Source organism: Astatotilapia calliptera, chromosome 17 (assembly GCF_900246225.1).
Source record: "Astatotilapia calliptera chromosome 17, fAstCal1.2, whole genome shotgun sequence".
Classification (NCBI taxonomy): Eukaryota; Metazoa; Chordata; class Actinopteri; order Cichliformes; family Cichlidae; genus Astatotilapia; species Astatotilapia calliptera.
This window is the reverse complement of record NC_039318.1, coordinates 10,609,370-10,629,751: the sequence shown is the minus strand read 5'-3', so window position 1 is coordinate 10,629,751 and position 20,382 is coordinate 10,609,370. Positions and strand designations below refer to the sequence as shown.

The window sequence follows — 20,382 nt, the reverse complement described above, 5'->3', positions numbered from 1 at the left end:
CTTGTAATTAAAAAAAATCTGATAAACAAATACGTTTTACAAAGCACTACCCATCATGGATTGGCCTCCACAAAGCCCAGGCCTCAACATTATTGAATCAGCGTGGGATCATTTTTATCTGAGAACAAAACAAAAGGTAGCCAACATTCAAAGAAGACCTTTGAACTTTTTCACACCAATTCCATGCTGCACATGAAACGTGCGCTTTTATTTTGAAAGATCAAGATAGGATAGAGCTCTGCCCGTACTCTGAGCCGATGACGGACTTTTGTCACCAGTAGCTTCACCATCCTCCCACAAACACCAAGCTGGTTCTGTCTGTGCTTCACAACAATGGGGCAGTAATGTCAGCGACGGGCGACACCGGAGCATCTTTTCAAAGGCACTGAAGCGGTGTATGGATTTAATGATGATGAAAAAGAAGAAATTCAAGTTCAAGGTGGATTTTGACCTGGACGAGCTGTCGTCGGTCCCCTTTGTCAACGGTGTCCTCTTCTGTAAAGTCAGGCTGCTGGACGGCGGCTTCTCCGAGGAGTCTTCTCGGTGAGGGTGCTTGGCTTTGATTCAGCCACTCAAACGTTGACTGACGGCGTGCTGTTCAGTCCGCAGGGTGAACTAACTCGTGCCTTTAGGAAATGTTAACAGCTAACTAAGCTAATGGGCTACAAGAACATAGTTAACGTCCATTAGTTGTGTGCCAATAACGTTAATGGTGTAGGGCTAATTAGTTTCTTCTGGTCGGTGCTAGTTTGCAGCATCGCGTTGCTTAGTTTTAGTAGCTTTGGGTGTTTGGTGGTAACGTTCATTTAAACAAGTGTCCATTTGGAATTCCCTGGTTAAATTTTAGGCCCACTTCTTCGCTTAGTTGTGGAATTAAGTACTGAGGGCAGCTCACTCGTCACATAGCTGTCACAAAGCTGAATATTACTCCTTAAGCTTTTCGGTGCTGACTCAATGGTGTCAGTTCCATATTTTGCCATGATGTATTCACTGAAGTAGTGTGATGTGTTTCAGTGTGTTTAATCAACCTCCCGTTAATCAACATATGAACCCGAGTTCTAATGCAAGGACTGTGTATATTGTCATATCCCCATTTCGTCAGAAAATTGTTTCACTTCTTGTGTATAGTTGTATGTATAGCTGACCAGTCTTCACATACCAGGCCAGCAACTTAAATTTTAAGTGTGAAGTTTTCTTCCTAAAGTTTATAAGATCATGCCAATGTAGTAAACATCAGTGTTATCAAATTGAGACGAGCAAAGATAATAATCTCATCTGATTATCTTTATTTTCATTAACTCTCAGATTGAATAATTAGACGATTACTGGCTTATACACTATTACATTTCAGTTTTTGTATACTCCGACTGTTAAATGCCTTTCCTGCAATACATACATACTAGAGCTGGGAGAAAAATTGATAGTGTTGCGGTGTTGTATGGATACAGGGGCATCAAATCTCGATATTTTATTATCTCTGGAAATACTCTGAACAAGAGGGCTCATCTTATGGACCGCCATCATGAGGTAATGTTATCCGAGCAAACTTACATTATATCCACTCAACCGAAAAACCATCCAACACTGGATACACTTAGCTTGGCAAGGCTGCTTGATGGTTGTATTGAATTTTTTGCAACTTGTGGTGACTAAATGGTTGTCCAGAGCACTCAGGACCACTTTTGATTGCAAGATGATTGCACAGGTCGCATGATAGGAATCAGCTTTTCTGCAAACAGTCGCAGCTTTGGTAATCTGTGAGCCACACTAGGGCTGCATGCTGAGCGCTGTCAATATGTTTGTTCAGTGTTCATGGAGAAGTCTAGAGAAGGTCACTGTGTCCTTTTGGGTTTAGAGACAGGATCTGATAGTGTGCCAAGAGAGAGGAACTGTGGTGCTGCATGAGGAAGTCAGGAGTGCCAGAGAGGTATGTGAGGGTGGTATAGGAAAGTGAGACAGTGGTGAAGCGTGCGTTAGGACTGACTGGTGGAAGTGGGATTAGATCAGACATCAGCTCTGAGTCTTCTCTTGTGTGCAGTGGTGATGGACAGGCTGACAGATGTGGTCAGGCAGGAGTCTCTGTGGAATATGTTGTTTGTAGATGACATTGTGATCTGCAGCGAGAGACCTGGAGAGGGGGAGGTATGCACTGGAGAGAAGAGCAATGAAAGTTATAAAGAAACGAGAGAATACATGTGTTACTGAGAGGAGACAGGTATGGCTGTGAACATGCAAGGAGAAGGGACGGTGAAGGTAGATGAGTTTAAATACCTGGGGTCAACCATCCAAAGCAACAGACACTGCACAAGAGAGGTGAAGAAGTGAGTGCAGGCAGGGTGAGGAAGAGTGTCAGGGTAATTTGTGACAGAGGGATAGTAACACGAGTGAAACAGAGATGGTAGTGAGACCTGCTATGATGGATGGTTTGGACACTGTGACACTAACAGAAAGACAAAAGGCTAAGTTGAAGATGTTAAGATTTTCAATTGGAGTGACCAGAATGGGCAAGATTAGAGTTGGGGTTAGATGGAGGCCAATGAGCCGCTCTGGTGACCCTGAAAGGGAAAGAAGTATCAATAAGAGCCTGAAATTTATATTTCACAGTTAGCTATGTCGCTGTTTGTTATTTCGCTGTCAGTAAGCAGTACCAGTTAACTTAAGTATGTGGTTGGATTTTAGTTATAAAAACACACAGAGCTGCCCAGTGTTGCTCAGATATATGTGAAGCTTCCCATAACATTAAGACAGTGATGGACAGCAGCGCTAAGGAGAAGAGACTCTGAGCCAAATGACTCATTTGCAGCTCTCGTGTCAATTCAGAGTAACAGGACAAGTTGTTCAAGTGATGGAGTAATTCCTTTACTTTCTACATTTTACAGCAGAGCTTCAGAATTGAAATATTAATTTTAAGCGTTATATTGTAGCATTGGGCTCAACGTAAGATGCACATTTTTCATTTTTTAAATGAAAAAAATCTAAGGCTCCTGCAACAAACTCATTTGCAGCATCACTCTAAAAACCAAACCACGGGAAAATCAATTGAAAATTCAGAGTTCTAAGTATGCACATTAAAAGGCCCACCTACTCCTGAGCGTGTGTTGGCCACATTGATACATCCTTTCCATAAACAGAATCGACATGTGCAGTATCTCTGTTTGTACATCTACAATTAACATCCAGGAAATGACAACCCAGCTGCACAGGGTTTGTGTCTTTTTCTTATTGGCTAATAGGTGGTCTTGTGACACATGAGCTTTGCAGCTTACCTCAGCCAGTTGTAGTGGTTTGTGTGGAAACACAATTTGCAAGCCAAAAAAGTCATTTAAAACTAACAAATAACAGAGGCTGAGAAAAAGCTGCTTGGACAGCTTAAAAGGGGTTGCTTAAATCTCAGACTTGAATAAACCTAAACATGCACATCTCTGAGAGAAATGTTTCATACTCAAACAGCACCCTGTGACAGCTCCGCTTGTCTAAAATAAATTCAGGTTGCCACATTTCGAACAGAAGAAAGAATGTAAAGGAGGAGTTACTCGACTTTTAGCTTATAAGGTGGCAGAGGTGTGACATATATAAACTGGTAAACTCTGCAAATTAAAAGTGTCAAAATATTTGACCACATACACATTAAAATAGTTGTTATAAGGAACCGCATCATGAAGTACCAGCTTTTGGCCATGACAAGAAGTGACCTTTTGCAGAGTTGTCCCCCTAAGTATGTTAACTGTGTCAACTTAAAGCTGTTCCTACAGCATGCCCATTAATGCCTTTCACTCATAAATTAGACGGGTCTTTAACACTGGATAAAAGCAGCAGCACACATCGTTTTGTAGTTTTTGTAGGCTTTAGGGATTACATGGGCTTCACTCTGATTATATAACAGGCTTCTGTTAGCTAAAAAGGTCCAGTCTGTGCTTGACAGTGTGAATTAGGATGTTTTCAGATGTCATGTCAATGTCATCCTTTTATTATTTTTATGAAATCTGCGGTCTTTTCCACGTGTAAGTAACCACTTTAAGAAAAGAAGGAAAATAAAGATGAAGCCAAACAAAGTTCTGTCCCTAATTAATCCCTAATTGGCTCGACAGTGTTTTATACTCAACTCATTGCTGATTTAATAGGATTTTTCTTTCTTTCTTTCTTTTTTTAACATCAGTTTGGTTTATGTTAGACCGCCCCAAAAACTAGATTTCCTCTCAGACTCTTTTAATCTTCCAAACTGGAAGTGGAAGGGAAGTTTTCCTTTGGTGTAGCTTTTCATCTGATATGCACGGCCATTTCTGGAAAAAACAGTTTGTTCTATTTCTATAAAGATGCATCTTTGAAAACATGACAGTGAAAACATCCAGAGTGATCTAATCGAGGTCTGAAAGCTTTGCATCCAAACAGTTGAAAAGATTTGTATTTGTGGAAGCATTCCCGTGGGAAGTCTGCCTGCAGTCGCCTTTTAAAGAGCATGTGTTGTTTAACAAGAGACCCGAGCCGTGTAGAGGGATGACAGAGATGACCTCTGCTTGTGCTTAAAACCAGACTTAGTCATAACGCACGCTAATAGGATTTTGATGCGCGGAGAAGTGCAGTGAACCACAGCGCATAAACTCGAGTCAGAATTCCCGAAGCACACGGTGTGTCCAGCTGGCTGGGAGTTCCCTCTCGACTCGGGGAGTTCGCTGTCTGAGATTTATCAACCTCAGGATGGAGTCAGCGTTTGTGAAACATTAGTCATGCATCTGCTGCTTTTTATTTATAGTAATGCAGGGATACAGGGCAAAACGCAGCCCTGTATGTTCATTCGGTTTTGCCCATCTTAAAAAGGATCTGCACACCCTGCTAATTGTTGTAGTCTTAACGCTCCTTTCCGATTTCAGGCTTGTTACATCATTTTTATTTATACTGTATTAAAAAGTCTTTGTGTGTGTGTTGAAATCCAGCTGAAGCCAAACCAAATGAATGGTGTGTAAGCTACCAGATGGAAGCTGGTTAGGTGAGTGGGAGAGGAGAAGATGCCAGTGAAAGTGAGGCCATCTGCGGTATCGTAATTCTGCCCACGCTCAGTCTTTCTCTTTCACTTCGTCTCATCCTTTCACTGACAGCAGGCTGCACCTCACAGTCGTTTTAACCTCTAGACGGTGGAGGATTTGCCGCTCTCTTTTTACTTTCGTGCCAGTAAACACCACACCTGCTACCAAAGCCCCTGGATTTGTCAGTTAAATGAATCAATAGGAGAAATTAAGGCTGTAATTAAATAGCTTGCTTATTAGGTGCTGAGAATGAGCACATGGGCTCGTATTGGCAGCTTGAACGGATGCCCTTAAGCAGGGAAGAGATGCGGGAAATGTTAATCCAGCAGTCTTTCAGCTGAAGTCACTTCATTTGTTACGTAACAGAGATTGAAATTTATGAAATGAAGTTTCTGAGGGCGGGTTGCGTGGCTGTATACATGATTTGGGCTGGCTTTCACTTAAAATGTCGCGATACATTTGCGTGTTTGTTTTGGTAGCAAATCAAATAATTACAATAGATTAGAACTGATATGTTTGTTGGTTTGTTTGCTCTTTAGAATACAAATATTTATTTCCCAAATCCCTTCTGTATACAGCATACAATGCAAGTAGAGTCTAAAACAATAAAAAATACTCAAATGATTTTAACAATCATGCCAGTGTTTGCACCAGCCTCTACTCGTTTAAATCTAGAGGCCAAGTTGTGAATTAGCTTTTCAGGCTCCAGCATACGAATCAAACAAACATGTGACCTTACTGGGTGCTTAAAGCTGGTGCCTGTGTGTCCATACAGGGAACCTGTGCAGGCAAACTGTGTCCGATGGAAGAAACGGTTCTCTTTCCCGTGCAAGATGAGCGCCAACGCAGGCACAGGTGTTCTGGACCCCTGTGTGTGTCGTGTGTCTGTCAGAAAGGTAAAGTATTATGATTTAGCTTTTTTCCCACCACTCTCATCTCACCGCAACCGGTCACGGTAGATAGCTGCCCACCCTAAGCCTGGTCAGTCCTTCTGGACAAAGTTTCCCTGTCCTGAGTTGATGCCTCCTGACGTTGTGATAATGAACAGAGACTTAGCCATTACTTGAGTCATAGTGGAAATCAGGACATAAAAAACTGGATGTATAAATCACCTGTTATGTTTGAAAAAGCTGCTTCAGGAGTTTGGTTTGGGGTTTTTTGGCTTTTCCTCCAAATAAGCTATTTTTCTGGCCCCACACAAGTTACACTGTCTACACTAAGTTTGTGCAACGTTACAAGGCACTACAGCTTCATTAACAACCCAATGTCTCTGGCTCTTTGGCTCAGAGTACTACACAAAAGTTGTGCAAACTCCTGTAACGGACACAGTAAGCCAAGGAAACTAATTTACTTTAGCTTTACTAGAGTAACTAGTACATGTACATATACTCCCTATCACACAGTGTACACTGTCAGTGATCTCTACTCTAGTTTGTTTATTATTATGTATACCTGCCCAAAGACTGCAGATAGAAATCGGCTAGTATCTAAATCTGGTCAAAATCCAATTTTTTTTTTTCTTATGAGATCAGTATTTTTGTGCATTGTCCCTGACAAATAAAGAATAAAACACAAAGTGTTTTCCCCAGTTCAGCTGGTGAATAGCTGTTTTCTTCCAGGACAATCACAATCTCCTAGATAACCATCTCCAATAGATCTAGTCTCTGGCTGTGGGCATTCATGTTTTCATGCTCACTATTGCACAAAGAGGAATTGTTGGCTTAGTTTCTATATTTGTAATATTTTGAGTTTACCATGTGACGTTCCCTGAGGTGACATATGATCTCATGCAATATAAACTAAAATCCAATTAAACTGAATCTGAAAGCTATTTCTGATGTGTTTCTCCCTTTGTTTTAGGAGACTCACAATATTAAGTAGTCAGATAATCCCCATGTTTCCTACATGGGTGCTTCCTTTTTACCAATGTAATTGTTTTTCTTTTCATGTTGTTGAAAATTTCCCATCACAGCTATTTGGATGCAACTTTGAAAGTTTTCTGGTGATAAGAACATTGTGTTTAACAACTGTAAAGTTTTACCTTACCTTACCTTTATCCCCTCAACCTTTTACTTTAGCTTTTAATTATTATACCTTTTTAAAATTACAGTATCAGGAATGTAGAGAATAAACTGATGTTTTTAATTTAGTGTTTCCCCCACAAAAAAATTCAAGGATCAGTTCAATATAAAACATTAGCATGACAGCTGGAGACAACTTATGGAACCTTTTTTTTAACAGTATCAAGTCATTTTATTAATGTTATGTTTTTGTTTTTGCTTGTCTTATGCAGGAGCTGAAGGGTGGAAAGGCATACGCAAAGGTAACTCATTACAGGTTTACAATGCGCTACCCCTGTCCTCTGAGCCGAACCTCCAGGTCACCCAGATTTTACAGTAATCAGCCATATTGAAGTAGCTAGCCTTGTGAGCATGTAGCAAACAGATGGCCTTCACTGCCTGCAGGTTGGCTCATTATGTTATGCCTTTTCTATTTAGTTGAAAGTAATTATTTAATGAGCAAACTAAACCCTATTATTATACATACTTAAGTAGGTATCCCTTTCCTAGCTTATCATTTGAAGAAAAAGTGAACTGTAAGATTTGCTGATATTGTTTTATTCAAGTTTGTCTCCTGTCCTTCTTGATGTCATTTTCCACCCAGAGTTTGTCATATTGCTGACTGGGAAAAAGAGCCGTCTCCTCAGGGGCAAATAACAAAACACAAAGGTTACCCTGTGTCATTCTTTCTTTCTCCTTCAGCTTGGTTTTGCAGATCTGAATTTAGCAGAGTTTGCCGGCTCAGGGAATACAACCCGCAGATGTCTGCTGGAAGGCTACGATACCAAAAATACTCGTCAGGATAACTCCATTCTCAAGGTAACAGTCTGATGTGACTTCAGTGACACAAGTGCGGTGTTTTTCCTAAACTCAGAGAATCACACTGGAAAGGTTTTTGCATAAATGTTGCTAGCAAAGATGAGTCGTTCAGTGGAGCCAGAAATAATCCATGGCCATAGATGAGAGGTGTCACCTGTGGGAAATAAAAAGGCTCGTGCAGATTCGTGCAGGCCCACAGTCGTTATTTGCTGTTTTTCATGACCCCTCAATCAGTGAGCACATTTTTGCTGACTCCAAAGCTAAAGTGGGCAACTTTTCTGAAGTTGGCCAAGTTGAATGGAAGTAAAACCCAAGCTAACTTTTTTTTTTTTTCTTTCTCTCCACAGGTTATCATCAGTACACAGCTCATGTCGGGGGATCCCTGTTTTAAAACGTGAGTTAAGGCAATTTTTTGTACGTCTCTGCAGAGTCTGTGAGCAGAGATTGTTGACTGAAAAATGTTTAAACTGGAAAGTCATTTAAATCCAATCGTTTTCAGACTAAAACACTAATCATGCTCTTTTGTGAGCTGTGCTTATCTGGATTTGTGGATAATACAGCTAGGACAACAAAACCGACCCAATGACCTTTCCTGCACCGTAACTTAAAACCTCTTTGTTCTCTCAAAACGGCTACATTTGATGCACCGGCGCTGTTGCTTGTGCTCTGTCTTTACAGGTATTATTATTTCCTCAGTTATTCAGTTTCATATGACTAAATTAAATTATTACCACAGCTCTAGCTGTGTGCGTACTACTTACAGGTTTAAACATTGAGACTTAAAGGTTTCTCTGGATACAGGATTTTGCTACTCTGAAGTGACTGTGAGCTTAAGCTGTCATTATTTAAAGCATTGAGTAATAGCTTGTACATAATGTGTTATATTGTATTTTCTAATCCTTTAGCAGTTTTGTCTTTTTGTCTTTGCTTAGGGTTTAGTTGATGCATTTAAGTATTGGAGTAGAACATAAAGGCCAGTTGTTTTGCCTCTGTCATCAGGCCTCCCTGCACAGCAACAATGATCGCGATCCAGGGTGATACAGAGAGCCTCCTGGAAGAGAGGAAGGGAGGGGATTCACAGAAAGGCTGTTCCGGTGAGGCCGACGCTACATTACACTCCTATTCTCTGCTTCATCTTCTCATTGGCTTTGCCAAACATTTGCCGGCACCTGACAGATCGTACTTCATCACAAGCTGAGAATTTCTTCTTTCAGAGTTTAGCTCCACTTCTATGTTTCAGTTGTTATTATTATCTAAGATCGTGCAGCCACTCCTGTCTGCTCTGTCAGCAGGGATTTAAGTTCTCAGTTAGTACAACCGATTTCCATCAGTTGGAGTCGTGAACGATCACTCGTGAGATTAGCACTGATCTGGAGGAGGAAAAGTTGACTGACAAAAATGAGCATTGACAACCTGGTTTTCTCAGCAAAAACAAAACTAAGAATGAATGTATGAATAAGTAAATGTAATATTTAATCAACTAAAGTAAACAACTAATACAAATAAAAGAAGAGTATTAGAGATGGACAAATGAAAGTGTTTTAAAGCAAAGTGATGAAATTTTTATTCTGTAAAGGTTTTCCTCCACTGCTCAGAATTTATTTTCTTCAGCAGATTGATCTGCTTGGCTTGATGTACCAACATTAAAGGCTCCTTTTATTTGATTTTCACCCATTCTGGGTTCAAACTGATCAAAACGTAATACAGTGCGCTACAAATAATAGTCTCCATGCCAGCAGAAGCAAACGTTTCTAAAGATATTGAATCACTTTCAGGATAAATAATTTTGCTTCATTTTGATGTATTCCTGGGAAATTGTGTCAAATTAAAATATTAATGTTTTTCAGTCATTTAGTATCGTCTCTCGAGCTGAACCCAGACAGGAAACATGATCATGAAGGAATGAATAGGTGACAAATTCATGTTCTGAATGAGTCGCTGCTTTATAGTTGAGAAAACAGGAAGCTATGCAAATGATAAAACCAGGTCAGGAGTAGAGACAGAGCAGCTCTGTTTGATCTAATAAAATTTGGAAATGAAAATGTCAAACAGAGTTACTGTAGAGAGCCCATCTGTGTTACCACAGAGCAGAACAACCTGCAGACCCAGCTTTCTTACATAAACCACCATAGAATGACACCTGTAACAAAAGTAACACACAAACCTTTACTAGCTTTGACCTGTGAGTTACCTGTGATCTAGTGAAGTGTTTGATAACTTAATTCACTTTAATATGCTTTTGTCTGGCTCTTTGTCTTTTAATGCTGCTGTCACACCAACGAAAACAGTAACACAAGCAAAATGATTGTGACTGTCTGCAATATACTTGCAATCGTGTTGCCTTTAGAATAGCTGCTGTGAAGATGAGGGTTGGGTCACTTACCAGTTTTTGCAACTTTGGTACATCAATCTGCAATCACTCTGCTATAAGTTTGCAATAGAATCGGGTCAAGTTGTCAATTATGTGGAACCTGTTTGTGATAATATAGCAAATAACTGTGATAATATCGTGTCATATTACAAATCTGTTGCTGTCTACATGCACAGTCCAGCCAGAACCTCATAGGTCTAAAACAGAAATTCCTTCGCAACTGCTGACTTTGCTGCAGGACAGCAATTAGCCTGCAGAATCACATTTGTTTTATAGAAAACAACCAGTTGACGGTACAGACGAGTTGCTCTGATCAGTGCAGACAGACTCGGATTGATTGCAACGTGTTGGAAATCTGTCTGCATTTATAAATGAGACTATGATTATTTGCAAACATTTGACAGGCTGTCTGAGCATTATTGCAGTCATTTCAAGTCAAACTATAGTTGTTGGAGACAAGTCGGCTCCCACCAAATGACCTAGTTGAAAATGGATGCCCTGACCGCTTGCAATCAGTTGTCAAAAAGTAAAAGAATCCAGTGCAGTCACAAGGCAACGGTGGATTCTAGTCACAAGAAGGTTGCCGTCCTATTTTTAGTCTTTTTATTTATCTATTTAAAATATAACCTTTTATTTATGAGGAAGTCTCTTGAGATTAGTCTTTTTCTCAGGGGAGACCTGGCAGAGCAGGCACTCAGCGCTAGTGTGACACAGCCTGAAGTGCAAAATAACATTATTTCTATTGAGATTTCTTATCTTTCAACTAACATTAATCTACATTTGAATGCTACAGATTTTATTTTTTTAAACAGAGACCTTCATCTGTGATGAGTTTTCATCCCTTATAGATGGTGAATGTGACCGGGCCTTTTGGAGGGGGCTGTAATTGATGTGTCAAGTTCCTGCTAATCTGGTTTAGATTTATACAGGAAGATCATGGAGAGCTTCCAGGAGCTTCCCAGCATTTTAGCTTGTAAGATAAAGGCAGAAGCTAAAATTTATTTCAGTTAGGGGCAATCTGTAGCCCACGCTGTACTGTTCTGTGTAGCTGACAAAGCTAAAAGATAATAAAAACAAAGTGTTCATGAGTAGGTCATCATAATCTTAACAGTTATGTTTTTAGCTGTCATTAGTGTCACGCGTCGCTGCTGATATTCATTTGTCAAACTGCAGACTGTCCTGTCTGATTTTTCCTGTATTATAGACGCCATAACTCCTACTGTACTTTGCTCCCATCCCCTACTACAAAAACCATTTCTCTTGAAGATTTCTCTTTCAGCGCCTTCTTCACTCTCTTATTCAGTATGTGTGTTCATGTGTGAACGCATTGCTGTGTTTAATGCTTGTTCTTCCTGGAAGCTTCAGAGAGTAGCAGAGCTCTTTCATGTATAATTTAAACTAGCTTTCTTTTAGATGAACCCCAATCTGCTCTAACCCAGGGGCTTTTACATGCTTAAAAATAGGACTTTTGTGCTAGTCTTTCTGGTACGGGTTGTGTGTTTGCATGTGCAATGCACTTGATGTCATTCTCATCTTGCCTTAGCGGTGCATCCCCATGTTTCGTATATGTGCAAGATGCGCGAGTTCAAGTCCTGTATGAGAGTCTTTGATCATGTTTTGTTGGTGGATATTTGTCCAGCAGAGATAATCTACACAAACCTGTTGTTGTGTCATTTAAAAAAATTTAGGAGAGGTGTAAGAAGTCTGTATGTTTTAGACAAGCTGCTGTTTCTGGCTGTGATCACTGTGGATTGGTGCAGTGCAGAAGGGAATTCTTTCTCTAAATTAGAGGAATGCCTGGAGTTAAAAGAAAAGAAGAAGAAGAAAGAAAAACTTGCTGTGAGGTCATTGTGACCACCTCCCCTAATGTGTCTCTGGTTGTTATCCCCCTCTATGTAGTCTATTTTCTGCTGTGTTGCTGAGGCTGCTGAGACCTTCCCACAGACATTTGAACTCTGAAATGTTATTGCTTTTTGGCAGCTCCCACTTTTTGCCCATTTGACATTAAAACTGTGGCACGTGTTTTTCTTTCTTTTTTTTTTCTTTAAAGGCTTAAATTGAAAGAATTGTTATCCAAGCTGTCAACTAGCATCCAGCTTTGCCCATCTGATGATATATTTTCCGAGATTTTATGCATTGCAGACCATCTTTTTGGTCGCAGAACTAACTTGAGCTCTTTTCAGATGGAAATATGTTTGTTTTCGTCTGAGCAGAAGTGACTCTGTCCCTGCACATGCCAACTGTGGCCACTGGCTCATTAACTCAGAGATAGTGAATTATTTCACTCTAGATACGCATGAATATCTTTCCAGCTTCCACTACCTACTTCCACTTTGAATACTATACATAAATGTTAGTCCACAGCATGGGCTTATCTGAAGGCAGTTTCTTTATTTTATTATTTTTTACAGGATGCTTCATAGAAGCTGTACGTGCATGTTTTTCACTCAAATCCACATCCAACATCTGGGTCTGTACTTTTTTTTTAATCCAGCAGAGAATCGGGAAGGGAAGTGCCCTGTTGTGTCAGATGACCCTGGTGGCTGCTGCCACTCCCGAACTTCCAGCTACGCCAGCCAACAGTCAAAACTCTCAGGTAAGGGTATAAAATGTAAACCGTTTTTTCTTTTGTTTTTGTTTTTGTCGTTATCATCTACTGTTGTTCATACTTTGCTTTAGAGATAGTCTATGTATGTATCCAAGCTAGCAGCGAGTAGTAGAAATAAAACATAATGCTAATTTTTTTTGTTCGCCTGCAATCAATTGTACTTTAAATAATAGGAGTGCAAGGTCAAAATGAGAAAACAAGGCCTTTGGATTGAGGAGGAGGGAAAGAATAAAATCATATTCCATTGACACTCCAGCAGCGCAGTTCAGAGCCAGGGCTCGAGTTTCCATTGCAGGCAGATCGGATAACAGTAATAAAAGATCAGAGGAAGTGAAGAGATGCACTGAGCTCAGCTCTAATGACCCGCTCATATAGAATTTAAAAATATATTTCCTTCCATGTGAAATGGTTGATAGATTTATTCAAACCTCTCATTAGTGTGTGGGAAGTGACCTGATGCCCGAGATCGCTTCTTGCTTTAGCTGGCTTCCCGCAGACATGAACAGCATGAGTGTGGGTGTCACGTGAACGGCTAAATCATTTAGTACAGAGCAAGTTACAAATCTGCTGCACAGTGCATTCAAAAGAACAAAAACTCTGTATGCACTTGATATGGATTGATTCATTTATGAGCTCAAATAAGTCATTTGTCTCCAGTTAGTAATGAAAATATTGGACTTGTGTGGGTACGTATCAATTGCTCTTTATTAGTGTTGCAATGCAGATTTAACCCATGTGCTATATTAGGAATATATATCTGCAGCAGGTCTTTGAAGTGCTACAAAACACTGGTGCAGGATTTGTATCCATATGATGCATTTAAGGGGAATTGTAAACAGAAAATTGTACCTGTTACAATCTCTGAGCTTATCAAGTAAAATACTGGTGCTGTATGTTAATACAGTCACTGCCCATGTCTCTCAGGCTATAGCACCGGTCACTCCCGCTCCTCCAGCATGTCAGAGTTCAGCCACCGGAGAAATCATTCAGTAGGCAGCGCTTCAACAGGTATTGGTAGCATCCCGGAGCCCAGTGAAGACAGAGAATCCAGAACCTGTCCAGCTTTGCCTGAGCACCCAACCTCCTCAGCAGCTTCCGGCAATGCTCCGGGCACACCAGTGCGGAGTGCATCCTCCTGTGAACGGCTCAACAGGTAAACCGGTTAAAGCTGCAGACTGAAATTATTTATTTATGCAGTGTGTACTAAAAGTATACACAAATGTTTCTTTATCATATTTGATGAGAGAATCCAGTTAGCATGCCAAACGTGGTAGGCTTTTATGGTAGGAGTTATACTTAATACCCCTGAGACCAGTGTCATGTTTCAGGAAGCAGCTGTTAGAGTAGAAGAGCTTTGGAGGAAGTGTATTTGTGGTTTCATTATGTGAGCTTTTATTCTTTGAAAGACTCTCATTGTGTTTATGGGATCTAAAAATGTCCAACCATGAGCAGAGGAGTATTCCTGCGGGCTAGTTTTACATGCAGCTTACGATGCGTTTTGTAGGAATAGTTAAGCATTTATGGGAATTTACTTATCAGTTTTCTTGCAGAGACTTGATAAGGAGAATATCATATCTGCACCTCTAAATAAACTACCATTCTGCCCTGTTGCTAAGATACCTCACTGTGACAAGAAAAAGACAGGAAGTATTGTCATGCTTCTGTCCTCTGCAAAATGGCACGTTTAGTCTTTTTTTTTTTTTTTTTTTTTTTACAAGGATGAAATGAATAATAATTCATGTGTGAATTGTTGTTAACAAAGGGTGCCCCAAGTACATGTGGTGACAGGATAGCTTTTTCCTGTTATGTTGTTGCTAACCTAACCACATATTTACTTTTCTGACATGCAGCTGTAAGTAAATTTATCAAACTCAGGAAGCAGGAAATGATTGAGCTTCCTACACTTACGAATCGAGTGATTAAAAACTCAAACCTTTTGCCAGAAAACAGTCAATACAGATAAGATGTCCACAAAATTACAATGCATACGTGACTACCATGCTAACCTTGATAATAATCTTAATAAGCAGTGTTCACCTAGTTGATCACAGATGTTTTCAGTATTAACCACATTGCCAGCAAGTTACATTAACAGATGAGCAGAGAGGGGTAGTCAGAAGGCACACTGCACTAGCAGCAGCAGTTCTAGTGCTCTTCACTATACGTTCAGATACAGTCATGACCTTTTAGATCAGTTGAGTTCTAAATAATTTGCCTCGTCACTGTATTTACAAGTAATATTTTAAAACCTTTTATTATAATGCATAAAAAAATGTACTTCACTTTACATTTATGGTGATTAAAACACACGCCACTAGTGTTGAAAACTGGATGAATTACAATGGACGTAATGTAAGTGATTGAAACAGTAGTTGAAACACTGTATAGTTTTGACTGGGTAAGCAGAAGTAAGCAGGTTGATCACTCCACTTCATTAGCACAAAATGAAATGTGAAGTACAGGAAGCAAAGCTTCAGTTTGACTCTGCAGTAAAAGCAGCTGTCCTCAAACACTCCAGACGCTCTTGTGTATTCTCCCCTCAGACACCCAGTGAAACAGGACTCCATGGAGTCTCAGCTGAAGAGAATGGACGACACTCGGGTGGATGCTGACGATGTTGTGGAAAAGATTCTCCAGAGTCAGGACTTTACACCCGGCCTACTGGACTCAAGTGCTGAGGGTATGACATGTCCACTTTTTTGTTTTTTGTTTGCAGTTGTTGTTTTTCTTTTCTTATCCTTACACTAAAATGACATAAACACGAGCTATGGGACCTTTCCTTTTAAACTGGTCTCTTAGATAAAGAATAAATTGTCAGTTTCAAAACTTGCATCTCTGTGAAATATATAAATGAAGAAAATCTTCACAGGCAGAAGCAAGTAGTATCTGATGGATCTACAGAGATTTCAGCTTAATGAATAACTAAAATAGATGAATCAATACAAAACAAAACAATGGGATTCATCCCAATTCTAGGTTACTACTGCATGTGTTTAATGCACGGCACATTTGCATATTCATTTCCCATGAGTCAGTGTGTGTGTGTGTGTACTTTAAGGAGTGAGGCATTGTTTTCCCTTCCAAGGTCTCATCCAGCTCAAAGCTACAAATGGAAAGCTGCTGTCAATAGATGATTATTTTTAGGTTGCCTAGCAACTGGCTGCTCGTCATGACAAGAATTATACAGGAGGATGTGGGTTCTCCGTGTACTGACCAAATGTTATGAACACCGTTTCAGAGGAAGGCCTGCGGCTGTTTGTTGGACCCGGGGGAAGTACAGCGCTTGGAAGTCATCACCTTCCCACCAGGTGAGCATCACAATTACCTGAAGAAAGCAAGCAAACTAGTGTAGGGATTTCTGAGGGTATGATTCCAGAGAGACGAGTGTACAAACGCGTTCCAAATTATTATGCAAATAAGATTTTAGTGTCGTAAACATTCAATCTTTTGTTTTCAGTTAAACTCATGGATGGTATTGTGTCTCTGGGCTCTTTGGATTACTGATATCAATCTCAGACAGCTGTCATAATTAGTTTGCCAGGTGAGCCCAATAAAATGAAAACTACTTAAGATGTTCCACATCATTGGGCATGCCACAGGTTTCAAGCAATATGGGAAAGTAAAAGGATCTCTGCTGCAGAAATGTGTTGGTGCAATACCTTACACAAGGTCTGAGAACATTAGATGTAATATGAAAACTTAAGCGTAACCATTGTACTGTGAAGAAACTTGTGGCTGAGTCAGAGCACAGATGGGTTCGTGCAGACTAAGGCATAGAGATGAAGGTTTCTGCCAGACAAATTCATCAGATTCACAGAACAGCTGCTAAAATGCCATTACAAAGCAGCAAGCAGGTAATTGAAGCTGCTGGTAGTACCGAAAACCTCCAGAGGCTTGCAGTTATGCATAAACCTACCATTTTGGCCACCACCTAACCAATACTCACAAGCAGGAATGGTTACAGTAGGCCCAGAAATACATCAAGAGTAATTTTCAAGCAGTCTTACTGAGGGGTGCAGTCCCACTCTCTGGCATTGGCAGCTATGGGAATAAAAGAAGAGAAACACATGGTGTGTGGCCCGCATCCTCCCCTGACATCAACCCTGTGGAGAACCTTTGGAACATCCTCAGGCAAAAGATCTGAGGGTGACGAGGCAGTTCACATCAAAACAGCAGCTGTGGGAGGTTATTCTGACATCTTACAAAGAAATACAGGCAGAAACTCTCCAAAAACCTGGAAGTTCAATGGATGCAAGAATGTGAAACTTGTATCAAAGAAGGGTTCCTGAGTTAACATGGAGTTTGGCCTGTTATGGTTTCAGTAAATATGACCTTATGCTGCAAATTTATCAATTTTCAGTTGTTTATAACCAATAAAATGTTTTGAAACTGTTGTGCATAATAATTTGGATCAGTGCATTTTGAGGGTTTTGTTTGTTTGTTTGTTTGTTTGTTTTAAATTTGCAAAACCACAGCTGTCATTGGGAGGTTTGTTCAATAAAATCTGAATTGTGCTCTGACGGTTGACTTGAAAAGTACACTGACTGTCATTGAATCGACTATAAAGGAAAGCGACAAATATCATTTGCATAATAATTTGGAATGCAGTGTAGTGACTTCACAGCAGCACAGTTGTCTCAATATTAATGCAGACAAAAAGCTGATAGTGGTTCTTCCTAAAGTTTACAGGTTTGGTGCAGAGCAAAGGAAAGTTCTGATGACCAAAGACTTTGCAATGAAGCACTACCTGAGAGATAGAGGGGGACTGTTTTGTTTTCAATCAAACTCAATGTAACAAAACTTCTAACATCTGTTTACCAGACCAGCCTTGGAGCTCAGATGATATTTTGTACCTCCCACCCCATCTTGGTTTTATATAACACGATTTCAGTTTGGTACCTTTTGTGATAACTAATGAAGATTTAAACAAGTGTGTGATTGCCAATTCTGCCTCCTCATGTCCTCTTAGGGTTGGTGGTGGAGCGTACGAGCAGGTGGTGATTAAGCGTTAGACGTGCAGCATCTCTGATTACACCTGAAACAACTGGAAATGAGACCGTTTCCATTTCAACCTTCATTCCTACTCGATCAGCATGTGTCTAAGCTGATCACTCAGTGATCCGTCGACATTACACCAGTGCCCTTCCTGTGTTTATATTGGTTAAGATATCATTAGGAGAAAGAAGTGGACGGGTTTTATCTTAAAGAATCAATGAAAGGAGGAAACACAGTGACCAATTGTTCTAAAACACTTGTGCATCTAAATTCGGGCTCCCTGCTATCCAAACTCCAAACATCCAAAGTAAAACCAACTGAAACTTTTATGAAGTGAAAAATCTACCTTTCCTCTCCAGACGGCACAAGGATGGGAAGATCAGAACGGACTGAAAACACATCACATCCTATCAGGACATTCCTTTGGTGTTTGTTTTGGACTTCCTTTATCAAATAGGATTTAATCTCTGCTGATAAGCTGCTCAAAAAGTAGTCGTTGGCACTCCGGTGAGAATATTTTGCTATGAAAAATTGAGCTATTTGATGTGTGAATGTGTGTGAGTGTATGTGGTTATTCCTTTGTTGTGCTGGTACACCGGCCACTTTTATTAGCAGCAACAGTAACGCTGTTATCTCAGTGAAGGGACACATAATCTCTTGTGAGGAATGCCACATTGGTACCCACACAGAGAAAAGAGGACAATTTCCCCAAATGTAATCACAGAGGCCCCCGTTGTCTAAATGCAGAGCTGTCAAAAATATTTAGTCAGTGGTGACTTGGCTATTTAATATTTGTTTTGCTATATAAACACTGTAGAAAATTAAGACTGTGCTTTTTAACAGCTTTAACCATGTTACAATTAGGAGATGGAAACTAAACCAAAAATCACAGCATCATCAATACTGCAGCTCAATAGAAGCTGAAGCAAAAGAGCATCAAGAAAACCCCTGAAGTGAAGCTGAAACTAAATTAAAATCGGATCATTTCCCTAATTGGCAACCTCATTCTCTAGTTTCTTCCTCTGTATAACAAAATAAGACTAAATAGTTCTACAAGCAACAGTCGCAAACTAAATTTCACAGAGTTGTTTTTGTTATCTTGTTACTGCTCTTTGCATTTACATGGCAGTGAATGCAAAAAATAACAGTGGCCTCTGATGAATACTGACATGGAAGGGTATATATATATATATATATATATATATATATATATTAAAATATTCACTGTTGCAGATGTATATCTATTTGTAGCTATATCACTATGAACTGTCTGGTGGATCAGGATGCTTGCACAAGAAAGATCCTCTGACACATTAACTGTTTGACTGGTGCAGCTGTTGTACACTATGGTTTTTTTCTTTAGTTTTAAAATATAGGACAGAAAAGGATTAGTTAAGTAATTCACTGCCATGAAGGAAATCCTCAATAGCACCTGTACTTCAAAGAAAAGACCCAGAGTATTACAGTAATTGGGTGTAACGTGTATATCTGCTAGCTTCATATCAGGAGACAGGCTTGAGCACTCAGATGCACCAGAGTTTTAAAATCCTTAGTGCCATGCATGTAGACTTTCCATCTCTAGCCTCTTAGGAGAGTGAGTGCACAGTTTAGTTGAACAAGTTAGCCAAAGTACACAACCGTTATTACCTGGGAGCCTGTAGGTCTATGCACATTGAGAGCATTAGACACAACAGACTGTACAGCATCTAATCTTGTCTCCTGTCGTAAGCCATAGTAGAAGTAGGATCAGTGCCTCTTCTAGATTAACTCTTATACATCTTGTATCAATATCTGCACAAAGTGTCATCAGTGTATGGTGTTTTAACTATACGTCAGTGTTCTGTCTTTACGTTCCCGTGCTCTGCATGACTATGCTGTCGTTTTTAGCTGTGACAAGCTTTGCAGAGCCTGACACATTGTAATGTTTTCTCCTCACTTGAGCTGTACCATCTTCTAATCCATTTCCACGCTGAAGGAGGGATGTTGCTTGCCATTTACTACGTAGGACTTAATTTCATTTGTTTGAAGAAGAGATGTCTGCATAAGCATCAGTGTATATGATATAAATGTAAATCAGTGTTATTTTGGTTTGATGTTGATCACATGTAATGAACGCAGCTGTTTTTGAATCTTTCATTGCTGATATTGTGCCATATTTTTGTTAAGATTTTTGTTTCTAAAAGTCTTTCACTACATATGACTGTTATGTGTATGATTTATGGTGACCGGTTGTTTTGTTTTGTAAAGTAAAAATCCCTTGTTTTACCTGTGTAAAACAGGTATGTTCATCTCGGTACCTAACATGTTGTTACAAACATGGTTGCTTCTTCTCTTCTGTGAAGCTGTTGTCTACAAAACTAAGGTGTATTCTTCTGTATAGTGATGTTCTGACACTGTCCAGTGTGTTCCCTGTTAAAGACTTGTTCTTTTGACCAACATTTGCTTCTTTAACAAGTGTACTGGATGCTTAAAATGTCTACAGTAGAATAAAATGATTTAATGTTCACT

General features: G+C 39.8%; 1 protein-coding gene across 4 annotated transcripts; it reads left to right on the top strand.

Annotated features, from left to right (window-relative positions):
- The first annotated feature begins 228 nt into the window (after window positions 1-228).
- fam102bb (family with sequence similarity 102 member Bb) lies at window positions 229-20,380 on the top strand. 4 transcript variants are annotated; one of them, XM_026147055.1, is made up of 11 exons: window positions 229-543; window positions 5,797-5,917; window positions 7,315-7,344; window positions 7,784-7,900; window positions 8,248-8,294; window positions 8,900-8,994; window positions 12,769-12,867; window positions 13,804-14,032; window positions 15,423-15,559; window positions 16,118-16,187; window positions 16,921-17,273. In XM_026147055.1, the coding sequence occupies exons 1-11, from the start codon at window positions 398-400 to the stop codon at window positions 17,021-17,023; spliced, it is 1,194 nt and encodes a 397-aa protein (XP_026002840.1). In that variant the 5' UTR covers window positions 229-397; the 3' UTR covers window positions 17,024-17,273. The 4 variants fall into 4 exon arrangements, with proteins under 4 accessions (XP_026002840.1, XP_026002839.1, XP_026002841.1 ...); XM_026147054.1 differs by having other exon boundaries at window positions 230-543; window positions 12,766-12,867; XM_026147056.1 differs by lacking the exon at window positions 16,921-17,273 and adding an exon at window positions 17,849-20,380 and having other exon boundaries at window positions 231-543; window positions 12,766-12,867.
- The last annotated feature ends 2 nt before the right edge of the window (window positions 20,381-20,382 follow it).